Here is a 15,495-nt window from a genome sequence, read left to right as displayed (position 1 = left end):
TTAGACTGTTTTATATTTTAGTTATCCTTTGATTTGAAGAAGCCCCCATTTACGTTTAGACTAAACCTATGTTTATTCTTTCTGCACAGATAAGAGATTGTACTTAAGATCAGGGGTTCTAAGCTCTCTTCTGTGGTCTTTAGTGCCTTGGTTGTACGTTATGTATTCTTAGGATGGCTTAAGGCAGGGGTCCCCAACCTTTTTAGGTCCAGGGACCGGTTTCGTTTGCCGGACCCTCCGCAGGCGTGCCTGCGGGAGGTCCAGCTGAGCCGACCCAGTGGAGCTTCCGCAGGCATGCCTGCGGGAGGTCCAGCTGAGCCGCGGGACAAGCGCTCCCTCCGCAGTCGTGCCTGCGGGAGGTCCGCTGCTTCCGGGGCTCAGCTGGAGCTTCCGCAGGCACGACTGCGGAGGGAGCGCTCGTCCCGCGGCTCAGCTGGACCTCCCGCAGGCATGCCTGCGGAAGCTCCACTGGGTCGGTTCGCGGCCCGGTTTCTAAGAGGCTGCGGACCGGTACCGGGCCGCGGACCGGGGGTTGGGGACCCCTGGCTTAAGGGACTGGTTCCTGTAATACTTTCCAGGAAGTGCCAGTTCTCGATGAAGCATTACAGCAGCCAGCACAAAGGATTGTCTTAAGAGCTGACAGATGCTGTGCTATAAGAGGGCACAGTTTTCTGGTACTTCCATTTGTGGTTGTGACCAAGTTGATAATCTATCCTAGATTTTGGTGGGTCTCCTTTTGGTATTTGTTATACCACAATCAGCTCTTTTCACCCCTGCCGTCGTATTAAGCTGTGCATCTTATCTTTGTGTGGCCTCTCTTCTCTTCCTACTGTAGTCTTGTGATATTCTGGACTTTTCGCAGCAATTGAATGTCCTTTTTTAAAAACTGATCAGTACTGTACATGGTACCTAGGGCTGGACAAGGGCCTTTATACATTTAAGCCATTTTAGTGCTGACTGTTTAATAAATCTCGTTATTCTTTTCACTCTGTGTTGCTATACAGCACAATCAGTTTGGTGGCATTGCTAGTATAATAGTTTATATCATCCATGTTCCACTGAATTTTGCCTGTGTTGGCTTACTTGAAGTGCCCAGCCCTCTGCTCTGTTGTGCTGTTATATCTTACTCTCGGTAACCCAAAGAGGTCACTATAGCATAGCGATCTCTTTATCTAAAATTACAGGAGTGTTTGCTTTCTAATGGAACGAGAATGTATTTAGTATTTTGGCATAAATGTTGTATTTCATTGTATGACTTTGCAACACATACTTCAATAATAGTTCTCAATGTAAGAGATAATCCACATGAGGCACTTATTCTTATAGGATAGGAAACTTGATCTAAATTAGACAACAAGCTGTTTCCGTATATCTATTCTAGACTCCTTTGGTGGGAAAAGTCAAATTCATGTGGAATAGGGTGTAGGATGCTATAATGATCAGTCAGTTATACAGGGTTAGTAAAAAAAAAAAAAAAAAAAAAACCCAAAAAAAACACTATCTGCTTCTGTATAATCAATCAAATGATAGGATTTATTATTCAAAAAATCAGAAAACCAGTTACTTTTGAGGAAAGCATAGTTAAAACAGATGTCTAATGGGATGTTGCTTTATCATATTTAATAAAAAGGCAAGAGTAAAATTAAGCTTGAGTTATTCATTACGTAAAAGCTTCAAAACAGAGCATAGTTATTGTCCGTATTGTTTTGTGGTATCTCTTTATTCTGTCTTCTGGCTGAATTCAGATGAGTGTCCAGTCCAGTTTTTTGCAATATCTTGAGATATGTAACTGAAGTTTGGCAAGACAAAGGATTACATCTGCCTTAAATATTTATTTAATAGGCATGTTATTTTTTTGCTATAAATAAGTAAATCTGACTAACTGAACATTAATTCTTCGAGTGATTGCTCACGTGTATTTCACAATAGGTGTGTGTGCCCACCACATGCACCAGTTCCGGAAGTTTTTCCCCTAGCAGTACCCATGGGGGGGAGCGCTCCCGTGACCCCCGCAGTGGCGCCTGCCTGGCATGGTATAAGGGGAGCTGCACGCTCCCCCCACATTCAGTTCCTTCTTGCCGCCAGTGAAGGTGCATTGGAACTGCTCTGCTCTAGCTTTGCTGTAGCTCACCCCCAGAACTGTTCGTTCGTTCAGCGTTAGTACCTGTAGTTAGTTAGCTGTTTAGTTAGTCAGTGAACCTGGGCCAGGGCATGCCCCACGCCCCCGGATTTAAGTCGTGCGGCTGTTGTAGGCGCTCTATGCCAAAAAGTGACCCACACGCAGACTGTTTGCAAGAAACCCATATCAGCGAAAGGTGCAAGATTTGCAAATAGTTTAAGCCTCAGACCAAAAGAGAAAGGGACATTAGACTCCGGGCCATCCTGATGGAGTCGGCGTTGACCCTGGCACGCCGCTCCGAACCGGTACTCAGCACCGCGGCGTCGGTACATGGTGGCCCTCCGGTGCCATTGACCAGCTGGCACTGTTCCCTGTCCACGGGCACACCAAGAGGGCCAGGAAGACCCCCTCTTTGCAGTGGCACCGAGGGAAGTCTGGGGCAGAGGCTAGGCCCATGTTGGGCAGTCCTTGGTCCCCACCGGGCCCCAGGCCTCCAACTCAACCCTTCGGGACAGGCCTCTCCGGATGCTGTCCATGCTGAAGCCCTCCAGGCAGCCCAGGACGTCATGTCCATGCCGGTGCCCGGAGCGCCGCCGATGTCGGTCCCGCGCTCCAGAGGCAAGCTGCTGCTAGGATCTCCACAGTCACCTCCGGCCCAGTCTTGGTCAAGGGAACATTCCCAACGCTGATCACTGCCCAGCGACCGCTTGGGGCACAGTCTAGGTGGAACGCCCTTGACACCAACCAGACTGTCTGGCTGGGTCCCATCTGGTCAGGACTTGCAGCACCGCTCGTCCTCAAGGAGCTAATATCGACGGGACCGCAGCAGGCGTCGCCATCAGTCCTTGTCTCCAAGAGGGTACCACAGTCGGTCACGGCACAGTCGCCGACGCCATTCCCGCTCGGACTCTCGCTCCAAATGTCTGCCAAGACATCGCAGCTCCAGACGTCGATCGCCGGCGTCTCACCATCGCGGGTCCGCCTGTTGAGGCCATTCACGGAGCAGCTATTACCGTCGGTACTGGTCCGCTACGTCAAGATCGTGCTCCCATGGTGGTCATAGATTCTGGCACTGCCACTCCTACCGGTCCAGTGACAGCAGCAGTTCTTATGCCAGCCCGGTCTCCATTCGTAGCAGTCCTTTGATGGGCCAGGCCAGCCAGCCCCACCGGTGCCACAGCAGGTGCAGTGGCACTGAGTGTCATGGCCGGCCCAATGGTACCAGTGGACACCATGACCTCCAGCACAGCATCTGGTGGGAGCTCACTCGTTGGCCAGAGCTTCGGAAGCACCGTCAGCCTCCCTCTCCAGACCCCTGAGAAAGGAGTCGGTGGGACCTATGTCCTCAGCACCGTGCCCAGAGTCCAACCAGGTGGCAGGCACCGGAGGGTCCACCGACACCCAGAGCACCTCACCGGCCTCTTCGCCCTGCCCGGAGGAGGCGATTGCGGCCCCGCCCCACTCCGTCCCGCAGGAGGACTTCATGGCCTACCAAGAAGTCTTAAAGAGGGTGGCAGCAAGCCTACACCTACAGGCAGAGGAAATGGAGGAGCCCTCGGACTCCCTGTTTAACGTATTGTTCCCATCGGCACCGGGTAGGGTGGCCTTGCCCTCCTTGAAAGGGCGACTAAGATTTCAAATGCCCTGTGGCAAACACCGGCCTCGTTGGTCCCCATCTCTAAAAAGGCGGAACGCAAGTACTTTGTACCCACCAAGGGGCATGAGTGCTTGTATACCCACCCACCGTCCAACTCCCTGGTGGTCGAGTCGGTCAACCACAGGGAGCGGCAGGATCAGCCAGTCCCGACCCAAGAACAAAGACTCTGAGACTGGACTCTTTCGGAAGGAAAATTTATTCATCTTCGAGCTTCTAGTTACAAGTAGCGAACCATCAGACTCTCCTGGGCCGGTACAAATTCAATCCCTGCCTAAGTTTGAGGACTCCCTCCAGGAGTGTGATAGGAAGGAGTTCAAGGTGCTAGTGGAGGAAGGGGCAGCGACTGCTAGGGTGTCCCTGCAGGCAGCCTCAGATGCTGGGGACACGGCCACGTGATCAATGACCTTTGCAGTGTCCATGACGGGCATCATGGCTCCTGCTCTCTGGGCTGTCCAGCGAGGCACAGTCTTCCATGCAGGATCTCCAGTTTGACGGGAAAGCAGATACAAGGCTGTGTGGCATAAAAGACTCCCGCATGACCCTCCAGACTCTGGGCCACTATGTCCTGGCTCCGGCAAAACTTAAGTTCAAGCCACAGCAGACTCCAACCCAGGCCACCCTCCCAAAGTATGAGGCCGCCCATAAGAAGCAGCGGGACTATAAGAGATGCCCCCAGAGGTAGTCTCGGCCTGCCCCCCCAGCCTGGGTCCTCCAAGGGCAAGCAGGCAGGGAAAAGGCATTTTTGATGGGATGCTCGGGGGTACCCCGCCAGTCTTCAGCAGGGATCCACCCCCAAATAAGCTTCTCTTCTCCAACTGGTTGTTAGCTTTCCTCCCGGAATGGTTGCGGCTGACCTTGGACCGATGGGTTCTCAACACCATCTCCCAGGGTTACACTCTCCAGTTTATTTCCTCCCCGCCCAACCACCTCCTGCCCCCATCCCTCTTGGGGGACCACTCGCATGAAGCTCTGCTCGAGCAAGAGGTGGGGCGGCTCCTAGGACTAGGAGCGATAGAGGCGGTGCTAGAGGAGTTCATGGGCAAGGGGTATTACTCCTGTTTCCTTATCCCGAAGGCCAAAGGGGGCTCAGGCCCATCCTGGACTTCCCAGGCCTGAACTAGTACATGGTGAAGCTCAAGTTCCGCATGGTCTCCCTGGTCGATCTCCACTCAGCAGCTCTCCGACTGGATCACCTCGTGCATCTGTACCTGTTATGGCCTGGTGGGAATCCCAATTGTGAATGCGCACTCAACTCGGGTGCAGGCCTCATCGGCTGCCTTTTTGGCCCATGTCCCCATCCAGGATATTTGTAAGGCTGCTATGTGGTCTTCAGTTCACACTTTCACCTCGCATTATGTGATCGTCTCCCAAACCAGGGAGGGCGCCGGGTTTGGCAGGGCTTTTCTCCGTCCCGAGAATTTATGAACTCCTACCCACCTCCAACAGATATAGCTTGGAATCACCTACTGTGGAATACACATGAGCAATCACTCGAAGAAGAAGAAAAGACAGTTACCTTTTCTGTAACTGGTGTTCTTCAAGATGTGTTGCTCATGTCTATTCCGCATCCCACCCTCTTTCACCTCTGTCGGAGTTGTCTGGCAAGAAGGAACTGAGGGTGGGGGGAGCGAGCAGTTCCCATTATACCGCACCATGGAGGCGCCACTCCAGGGGTCACTGGGGTGCTCCCCTACAGGTACTGCTGGGGAAGAACTTCCGGCACCAGTGCACGTGGCGAGCACACACACCTACTGTGAAAGAGACATGAGCAACACATCTCGAAAAACACCAGTTATGGAAAAGGTAAATGTCTTTTGTTTTATGGCCAAAATTTGGTCATAGATCTACATGTTGAAATTCAAGTGACAACTTGATATTGGTCTAATTTTGGAAAATTTCCTCTCAGCCACCTTGTCCACCATCTAAATTAGACTAAAGTAGGGAGATAAGGTAGGCCATACAAAGATCAGATGCATACATGAAAAGCCTAGGAAGGACGTTCAAATTTCCAACCAAAACTGCTCCAGGGTCCCAGATTTGGAGGTAGCTTACTTAAAACACACCTTCATCAAACTACTGTACCTCCCTCAAAACAAGCTGAATAGGGGGTCGTGAAAATTGAGTTTCAAAGCTCTGATTGTTTTACAAATTCCCCTATAAATACTCTGGAATTTAGTCAAACTGATGTTACCAGTGTAGTGTCTAGGCCTTGTCTAAGCTAATGTAGTGTCGTGTCTAGGCCCTGTCCACATATGCAGGCACGTGCTGCCTATCTGATTGGGAGGGATAATCTTTAAACATAAGGATATTCTAAAGTCCTTTGTATTTGCAGTAAGACTGCCTACTAAGGTGTCATTGTGACAGTAGGATTTTTTGTGATGTGGAAACTTGTCCATTAGGAACTCAAAACTATCAGTTTTCCACACAGATTAATGCTCAGACATCAAATGGTGGTACACTGTTGGTCATGATCAGTGTGGGATGAGTTGAACTTGTTGTGTTGATGAAAGCTTTTTATCTGTCACTATACTTCCCTAATTTATCCACCATAGGGAAGGACAGGTGCTAATGTGCTAAGCTTTTTAGCTACAACTGTTGAATTTCATGCTTGTGTATCACACTGGAAACTGAATATTTTCAGCAAAGTGCCATACTTTGGAATCTGTTCACCTCGCAGGGGGGGATACAAGTTGCCATCAACCCACTGCTTGCATCCGAAGAAGTGGGTATTCACCCACGAAAGCTCATGCTGCAAAACATCTGTTAGTCTATAAGGTGCCACAGGATTCTTTGCTGCTTCAACGTGAATAGAGTTTATGAAATAATGCACACTGAGAGAACAATAGACGTTCATGACTGAAATGCTTGATTTTACCTGAGCCTGTTTTTCAAATGGGAGTTGGCTTTTTCATTGCAGCTTTACCAAATTAATCTATTGCCTTAGGAACAAAACAAAGATCTATCAAACCTATTTCTAAGATTATCTTCAAGTCAGAATAGAAAACCTTTCCAGAAAGATTGTGATTGGTGGATTTAAACTTGGCACAAGTTCCCCATCTTTTCCCACCCTACTCCACACACTGCTTAAGTTACTGAAAGAGGCTATGAAGAGAAACAAGTGTGAGGATGAAGAAGTATTAGTCTCATATTACCAGTTTAATGGTGGTAAACTGAAACAAAAGTCGAAAAATATTCAGTTACACCACCTCCACCTCCTCTCCCCCCCCCCCAAAAATCTGGTAGAAGTGGTAGAGGAACTTCTTTGACAGACGCAGGTTCATCTGGGGTTTAAATTATTTTTTTCATTTTCCTCTTGTTTTTATATATTATGCCAGTTTTATGATGCAACTTGGATTAAAACTTGACTTTTAATAAAGAAAATAGGACCAGCTATGGGCTTCAGGAGCCACACTCTTAAATAACATCTAGGAAGCTTTATTATAAGTGGAGCAGGTAATGATGACCATAGTTAAGATTTCCCAACACTTTCCATATACAACTCTGTTTTCAATTGCTTATAACTTTGCCGAACTCTAACCATTTGGGCTGAAATTTACCATACAGGGCTGCAGAAGTATTGCATAAGAACAGAGGAATTGACAGACAGGACACCTATCTGACCTAATATGACTTTAGCCACGAATTGAGACTTTAGAAGAAGGTGCAAGAAACTGGGATCTTTGTGAATTGCAGAGGCCAGTGAGGAAGGCAAACATCTGAAATTTTGAACAAATGGCTGCAACTTTAATTCCTTCACAGAATAATTTCTCAAGGACATCTGTCCTGGGCGCACTGGGGAAGGCAATAGATGATTCACCTCTCATCTACCCTCCCAGTTTCAATGCTCAGATCCAGAGCATCATGTTCACAGTATTCAACCCACCCACTTAAAATCAGACCTCATCAAAGTCTGTATTATTCCAATCCCTACTGCATTTTTCATTGGTGGGTGGAGTGGTGAGAGGTCCTCTTCTGCCTAGCCTGGCCCTTTAATTAATGTCCCTGTGTCCCAGCCAGCCAAACCAGGAACCTGTTGCAGGCACCTGGATTACTCAGTGAGAGCGCTTCAGTTAAGCAGAGCTGTCCCATTGGCTGAGTGGTTTCATCCACCTATCCCTACCCCAGAAAGCCATGTTGGCTGGGAAAGCCAGCTTGCCCTTCTTCCTAAACTTTACAGTCATGCCCTGAATCATAAAAAATTACCGGTCTTTAAAAAACAAAACAGACATTCTCCTCCCCCCCCCCCCCAAATAATGTAGCTGTGGATGTTTTCATTATCCATATAGATGTCAAGTCCTTTCTGAGATTTGTTAAGCTCTTGACCTCAGTGCCTTGCGGGAACTCATTGCCTCAAATTAATTATATTGACTTTTTAAAAAATCTTTTCATCAGTTTTAAATTTCTTACCTTTCAGTTTCATTGAATGTTCCTTTTTGCTTTTGTATTATGAGAGTAAATTGGAGTGCCTAATTAACCTTCTTTATACTGTTCTATTAATGTGTATCTTCTCTCCAAACACAGTCCCAGCCTTTTCGATATCTCTTTATATGGAAGTCTTTTACCTCAAATTGGTTTTTGTCATCTCTTTCTGGACTCCTGTTTATGCCACAATGTCTTTTAAAAAAAAAAAAAAAGTTTGATGCCAGGTGACCAGAATTGATTAGATAATGTGGCATTTAGACTATCTTTGGTATTTTCTGTCCCATTTCTTATACATCCTGAGTCCTAATATCTTTCTTGCTTTTTTTGACTACTGCTGCACGTTGAGCTGTTTACATTGGCAGCATGGTGTCTTTCCTGAGTGTCACTACTTGCCACTAAATAATTTACAGTACCACTACTAATTACTGCCACATTAATACCAAGTAGGGAATGAACAGTATCTGGTCATAAAATTATTCTGCACATTTCAGGCTGGCAGGTGTTGCAGAAGCATTGTGTTTGGCCCCTAGTTAGTCATTGGAGAGCACTTGTCTATCTTCTGCAAATAAGTGATGTTGACTGGAGAGATCTACCTGTCCTACATCCACTTCTGCTGACATAACATGTGGCTCTTGAAGGTGGTGGTAAATGTCCATTGAGAATCTTCCATAATCATTTTTCTGAGTTAGTGAATTAGAATCTTCTTTACTGAGAGCTGAATCCAGCAACTTGATTTTTATGGTGCTATTTATGAGGGCCTTGGGCACAAACCTAATGGGAACAGATGTGACTTGGGTTGCAGCTGATTTTTTACCTCTTCTATGCCACAAGTCCACTCATCTTTCATTTCAGCTAGACTTTTAGGAAACTAGACTAGTTTTCCCGTCTGTTGGCTAAACAAGAAGTTGCAAACACATGCCCAACCTTCCAAAGGAATTACAGGGAGTAAAAAATTCTAAAGAGCACAAAACTAGATTATAGTAAAATAGGAGGAATGACTAATTGACAAATCAGTGAGAGCAAGTAAAAGTGTGTGCACCAGGGTTTCACACTAAATGAGTGTAGAACAAATCTGTGAAAACCCATCACTTTCCTACAAATTGTACAGGGCCTAATATATTAGCCACTTGTCTGCCACATACTGTTAAGCATGCTCTAAGATTGTTTGATAATAGCACTCTTCAGTTCTGTGAGCTAGGGTTGAAGTAAGTTAGTCTTTCAAGTCTTGATTGGCTTGAGAAAAAAGCTTCTCTGATCTCCTTTTCTGCTGTAGCATGTAAAGTTTGAACCACTTTTGGTACTTGACTAATTTGCAAATAGTCAGTGGGCAGGCTTTTGGATTAATAATTTCTGCTGTTGGATTTGTTGACTCTTGTGTCTCTAGTCTTTGCTCACTGATTGAGACTTGACAGTGGTTTTGCGTCTTTTCTTCAGATGTTACTTTATTTGCTAACTTCTGAAGGATGAGCAGTTCTCTAGCCTCAGCCAAGGGGCAAAGATAACATCAAATAATTGCAAGCATTACAGTTTAACAGCTGATAAGATAAATTTTGTATCCTGAAAATTACTATGGGGTGTGATGACCAGCCTCCAACTACTGTGGATAACTTTAGTTATCACCTTGGAAGTGATTTGATTGATGCCTTTGTCCTCTTCCCTGGTTTCCACACCAGATATTTAAGTCTGACTATACTGTGCACAAGGGCCTTCACCCTTATGTTCTAGATTCTGCTTGCTGCCATATAGGATGGCATGCTTGATCATGTTACATACATATAAAGAGATTGCTTAGAAAGGCTATTGATCTTTTTTTGGCACGTGAAAGGTCAGGAATACCCTGCTGCAATCCTTATGGCACATTGACTGGATGTAGTGGATTAATATGGTAACTGGACCTGCTATTGATGCCATGGGTTCAAGTTTGGCTTAGATCACAAATAATGATTTAAGATATTGAATCACTTATCCATATTTTGAGCAAAAATTCCTTCCATATGGAAATATAAACGCTTATTCTCATGAGAAGTCTTGGAGAAAGAGGTGCCATATCAGGACAGAGGAGGTGTTGGAGAACTTTCACACTGCATGCTCCCTTTAGGTATAGGCACTCACCAAGGATATCTGTTCTTCACTCTGAGCAGTCAGACTTACAAATGTCACTGAAGAATGGTTGGAGGTAGGGGAGTACCCCATCCTTCCCCTTCTCATCTTGTTGGATTGGAATCACAAAAAAGGTCCATTTGGTTGCAGTTCAAACTTCCTGCCAGGGCTTAGTCTCATCCAATGCTGGTGGAGCAGCATTGCCCTACAAATACTGCCCTGTCAGAGGCCACTCTTCAGATATGGCATCAAACATCTCTTTTACTCTCTCTCTCTGGCTGTCAAGGTGGAAGTTGGCATCAGTGATTTAAAAGACTAAGGTAACTACAGTGTGCTGGCAAACATTCCCTCAACTAGAAAATGAGATCTTGGCTGACTGTAAATTATTGCAAAATTGCTGACACAATTGCTGCATCATCAGTATCTTGGTCTGTGAAGTGCTTTGGTATCCCTGGAGTAGAAGAAGCATTGTATAAAATCAAGGTCTGCTCTGTTTGACATGGTATCAGCCCCTGCTGTTTCTGTATTAGTGTTCCATAAATCATTAAATGTAATCGTCAGGCACTCAATGACTGCAGTGACAAATGCAGTATAAGAACCTATGTAGAAGAGAATCTTCTGTTATCCCATTGCCCTTCTTTGGTAATGGATGCCCTGAAACCATCAGGGCGAAGGAGTTTAGCGTTCACTGTTTGGTGTCTTGTTTCAGCTGGAGCAGATTGCAATGCTGGGAATTATTCTGAAAGATCTTTTAGGAATTTCCTCCTTTGCCCTTAGGCTGAAAGAGAGAAATACATTCTTTCTGACTTAATGCACGCATTGCTACCTTTTCCTTTTGAATAGCATCTGCAGCGCTGTAAATGAGCAAGCTGTAATCAAACAGCCCCCTTCTTTGGTTTTCCCAAGTGACTAGTCATGTTAGGCTAGGGCTCTGCTATTGAAGTCTTTCTTCACTTTAATATACTGGAAGGCATTCTCAATGGCAGACTTTAACATCTGCTGTCTATTCATAAAGTAGATGAATTGGGTAGACGAGATGTGTGATGGCAATCCTCTGATAAAAGATCTTATGGGTCTTCTCCCACTGGTAATGAAAGGAGAGCCATTGTGCCCTTGACCATTCAGGTCTCTAACTTGAATAAATGGTGACATGAGTGGGGAAGGAGTTAAATCTTTCTCCTGCACCATTACACTAAAAAAGTGAAACAAAAAAAAAAAACATGCCAACCCCATCTTGATTGATTCATAGTCCATATTAAAATCCCTTCCCCCAGTTTCTTGATAGGGAAACTGTATTAAATGCTTAGTAGAGAAAGAAGATTCCCTTCCCCCACCAAAGAAAGACACCTGTTTCTAACTTCAGCTTTTTATTTTTTTATCTTTCATTTTTTTTTGTTGGTAAATCTCCCAGACAACAGCAGTTCTGTAGAGAGTTTAAATATGAAGGAATGGCAGGACGGGCTAAGGGCACTTCTACCGAACATTAACATCAACTTTGGTGGGCTGCCCAATCCTTCTTCCCCCTCCAACGCCAACCACAGTGTACCAACGTCCAACACTGCCACCTCCGACAGCCTGAATTGGGACAGCCCTGGCAGCTGGATGGACCCCGCAATCATCACAGGTAACCATTTCTCACTCCTTCAGCTCCACTGGCAAACATCAGCTGGGTATTTGGTACAAACTAATCGGCATCTGAAAAAAAAAAAGTCTGTATGCGGTGGTCTCTTCCAGCTTCCATCCACAAAACCTCAAGGAGCCAGGAATCCTTGTGGAACAAATAGGTATAATAAACCCCCACTTAGCCCTTTCCAGTGCATGCCCAGGATCTTCACAGGTGGTTAGGATGCTCAGTGTATAACTATAGGCTCATGTTGGGATCCCTTCCGCTGGATGGCATGTCCGGTATGTGCACTGCTGGTCTTCCGTTAATGCCTTCAGTGCCTGGACTTTCTAATTTAAAAATGAACGTACTCCACTTGTTTATAAAGCTCTCTTTTATAAGGCTGTCTGGTTGTGTATCTCTGTTAGATAGCTGAAGCATGATTCAAGAAGGGAGAAAAGCATGCAGTAGTGGTAGAACTGGATTTGGGTAGGTAATGGACAGGGACCTGGGCCTTGTGATTAGGGGGGCTTGGCAAATGCTTGATGTAAGAATATGGACTTAATGACAAAAGTATTTCTAGGAGGGAAACTCTCCTATTTGGATTTAAATGTTCATCTTTGTGAGAAGAGTGAGATATAAACTGTATAAACATGTTTTCTGTACAAACTAATTGTTTTCTCACCACTGCCATCTATTAGGTTAAACTGACCTTCACACTGAACATGTTTCTATCATGACTCACCTGGTTTTTCTCCCACTTCTTTCTTCTCTTCACAGGGATCCCAGCCTCCACAGGAAACAGTTTAGACTCTCTTCAAGACGACAATCCACCACATTGGCTAAAATCTCTTCAAGCCCTCACAGAGATGGACGGCCCCAGTGCAGCCCCATCACAGACCCACCACAGTAACCCCTTCAGCACACAGATCCCTCTGCACAGAGCCAGTTGGAACCCCTACTCTCCCCCTTCAAACCCTACCAGTTTCCATTCCCCTCCCCCAGGCTTTCAGACAGCCTTCAGACCCCCCAGTAAAACCCCCACAGATCTACTACAGAGCTCAGCGCTGGATCGTCATTAGGAAAGGAGGAGGAAAAAACATGAGAGATGCAGGAATTGCCCCACCCTGATTCCTCCCCACACCCACCCACCATTCCCTTCTCATATCTCTCTTTCTGAAGAATCTAGTTCCTGATCAAATCTTCCCCTCCACCCCCAAATGCAATGCGATCACAGGGTCATGACCGTATTTTTTTTGTTGTAAAGTTTCTGCTGATCCAGTGTTTGAAATACACTGTTTAAAAATATTTCCATAAACATTGTAAGAAAAAAAAGAGAGAGAAATCAAAGTGCTGTCTCAATGCTTAAAAAGAGAATATATCTGTCCTATGTCTTTTGCACATAATGAGCATTTCTGCCTAGTGGAAAAAGTCAATCTACAGTAGGGGAGAAATGTAATGCTAAAATGTAGAATCAATTACAGAAACATGAACATTTTATTTTTAATTTAAACAAAATTACTGAATATGTGGAGGAAAGAAGTGGCCTCGCAGTTATTTTGCATTCAGGTGTCACTACACAGGGAAATTGCTATGTATTTTTTTTGGAAGGGGGTACTTTATGTAAGTCAGTAAGAAGTTTGACGAAGTGGGTCAAAGGACAAAACTTGTAGACGTAACTGGCATGTTGCTAAAGAGTGGTTTAAAGAGGGGGAAACGTTTTTTAAAAAAATTTTGGCTTTAGGTTTAAAGTAAACTTTAATGTTTTAAAAGTATTCACAGATTTAATACCTAGCATATAACATAATATAAGCAGCTGAAACACAAGTGATATTTACGTCAGTCTTTCTGTCTCCTCTGTCAATCTCTCTCTTTTTTTTTTAAATTCACCTGACTAGGGCACTCTGGGATAGCACTGCATTGGGGCCACATGATCACCATCAGGAGCGCAACCTTTGACCTCCTCTGCCTGCAGCTTTTACTTAACCCTGTAGTTTCTGGACGTTTGTGCAGTATTGAAAAGACAGGAAAAAAAGAAACATAAATAAACATGGTTATAACCTGACGCTAAAACTAAAAACAAGGAAATGTACCTCTTTCTTCAGAATTAAAACTAAAATCTTAAATAAAACAGAAAACTTGATGATGACTTTGTTTTCCTTGGTTTTTAATTCTGCATGGGGTTTTATGGAGTACCAGCAAATCCTACTAGCTTCTTCCCATTCATCTTAAACTGAAACTACTCATTACAATAAAAGTATTTAGCATACCCAAAACATACTTTGAGCCTCCTCCATTGGAATGGAGGACTGTGTATACATATAGGTGTAAGGCTATGGAAAAGCAAAGGGATTGTGACATCATGGTAAGTGTATATATTTAGAGGCGATCTACAGAGAGGAGGGTATTTGGTTCACACCTTATCTGCTTCTTTGTTTTGCTTGTTTTTACTTGAGAAATTCAAATCTTGTCTTCCCTGGGACTGGGGACAAATAACACAGTGGTAACATAATAGCATGATGGCACTGAAAGCTGAGCAATGTGGGGAGCAGGGGAGGGAGTTCTAGGTACTGCTTAAAACTTGGTTTTTCAATCCCTGTACCTCCCAATGCCTAGTGAACATTTGGCAAAGGGACATCTTTGTTTAACGACTCAACACCCCTCCCCTTGGGTGCAGGTGTGCAAGAGCTGTTTACATATGTGAGACCTCTAATGGTGCATCTACACAATGAGCAGCAAAGAGTCTCCGAGCCCAGGTCAACAGGCTTGGAGACTCTGCCATGGGCTGTGTAGATATACCCTAAGAGGCCTGCCAGGGAGCCCAACCTTGGTACTCACGGTATTTAAAATAAGCAAACTTTTTGATGGGTGGGGGATGAGATTAGGGAATGATGCTTTCAATTCAAGCCCTAACTTCATGTCCTCTGCAGGAGACTTTCTATTCTAATAGCCCCATAGTCCACAAACCAGCTGCAAACTTGGCAAGATTTTTAGTGTTGGTGACTTTAGAAACGCTACTTCCTCTCTTCTCATACCACATTGCCCTTCAGTGCAGTTTTCAGAGTGATTGCTTTTCCTAGGAGCATTTATTTACTAAGGCTTGTTAACTGAACTGAGGTTACTGGTTGTAGACAGCTGTCATTGAAAATAAATTTTGTGCCCAGGGTGCTCAGAAGAATGCTTTTCAACCTGTTCATGCCAAAAAAATTACTTGCCTGAAACCTGTCAGGGTGTTTAATGGCCTCTGGATTAGAAGGTTTTATTTAACAACAAATGAAAATTAGAATTGGTGGTGTGGACTGAAATCAATGTGTGAGCGCCCCCTGCTGCTCCCCAGCAAGCAGTTCCTTCATAAGCATGCCAGACATGAATTCTAGGTGAAGACGACAGAACAGACTAGGTTGGCTTTAATTTCCCTATTGAGATCATGGTGAGGATTGGGGTAATTCTAAGCGAAAACCTCTATCATTAGCAAAACTTTCAAACTTCTATTAAAGGACTACAAATCCCTATAAATAACCCTCTTAAAGGCTGGTGCAATTAGTTGCTGCTATTTAAGGTAGCAACTCATGAAGCTTACCCACTTCCATGTAT

The 15,495-nt window shown here is 44.9% G+C and overlaps 1 protein-coding gene across 7 annotated transcripts in view; it reads left to right on the top strand.

The window, feature by feature from the left end:
- The window catches only part of CNOT4 (CCR4-NOT transcription complex subunit 4), a 116,803-nt gene extending 102,753 nt beyond the window's left edge, over positions 1–14,050 (top strand). For 4 of the 7 annotated variants that reach the window (XM_039504242.1, XM_039504232.1, XM_039504245.1 and 1 more), the window contains 2 exons: positions 11,710–11,922; positions 12,682–14,050. In XM_039504242.1, coding sequence (XP_039360176.1) covers positions 11,710–11,922; positions 12,682–12,983 — 515 coding nt within the window. In that variant the 3' untranslated portion in view covers positions 12,984–14,050. The remainder of the gene's footprint in view (positions 1–11,709; positions 11,923–12,681) is intronic. The other 3 variants (XM_039504258.1, XM_039504253.1, XM_039504269.1) reach the window with 1 other exon arrangement.
- Positions 14,051–15,495: the final 1,445 nt, after the last annotated feature.

Source organism: Mauremys reevesii, linkage group 1 (genome assembly GCF_016161935.1).
Source record: "Mauremys reevesii isolate NIE-2019 linkage group 1, ASM1616193v1, whole genome shotgun sequence".
Taxonomy (NCBI): Eukaryota; Metazoa; Chordata; order Testudines; family Geoemydidae; genus Mauremys; species Mauremys reevesii.
Note: the sequence above shows the minus strand (reverse complement) of the source record. Positions and strands in the feature narration are given on the sequence as shown.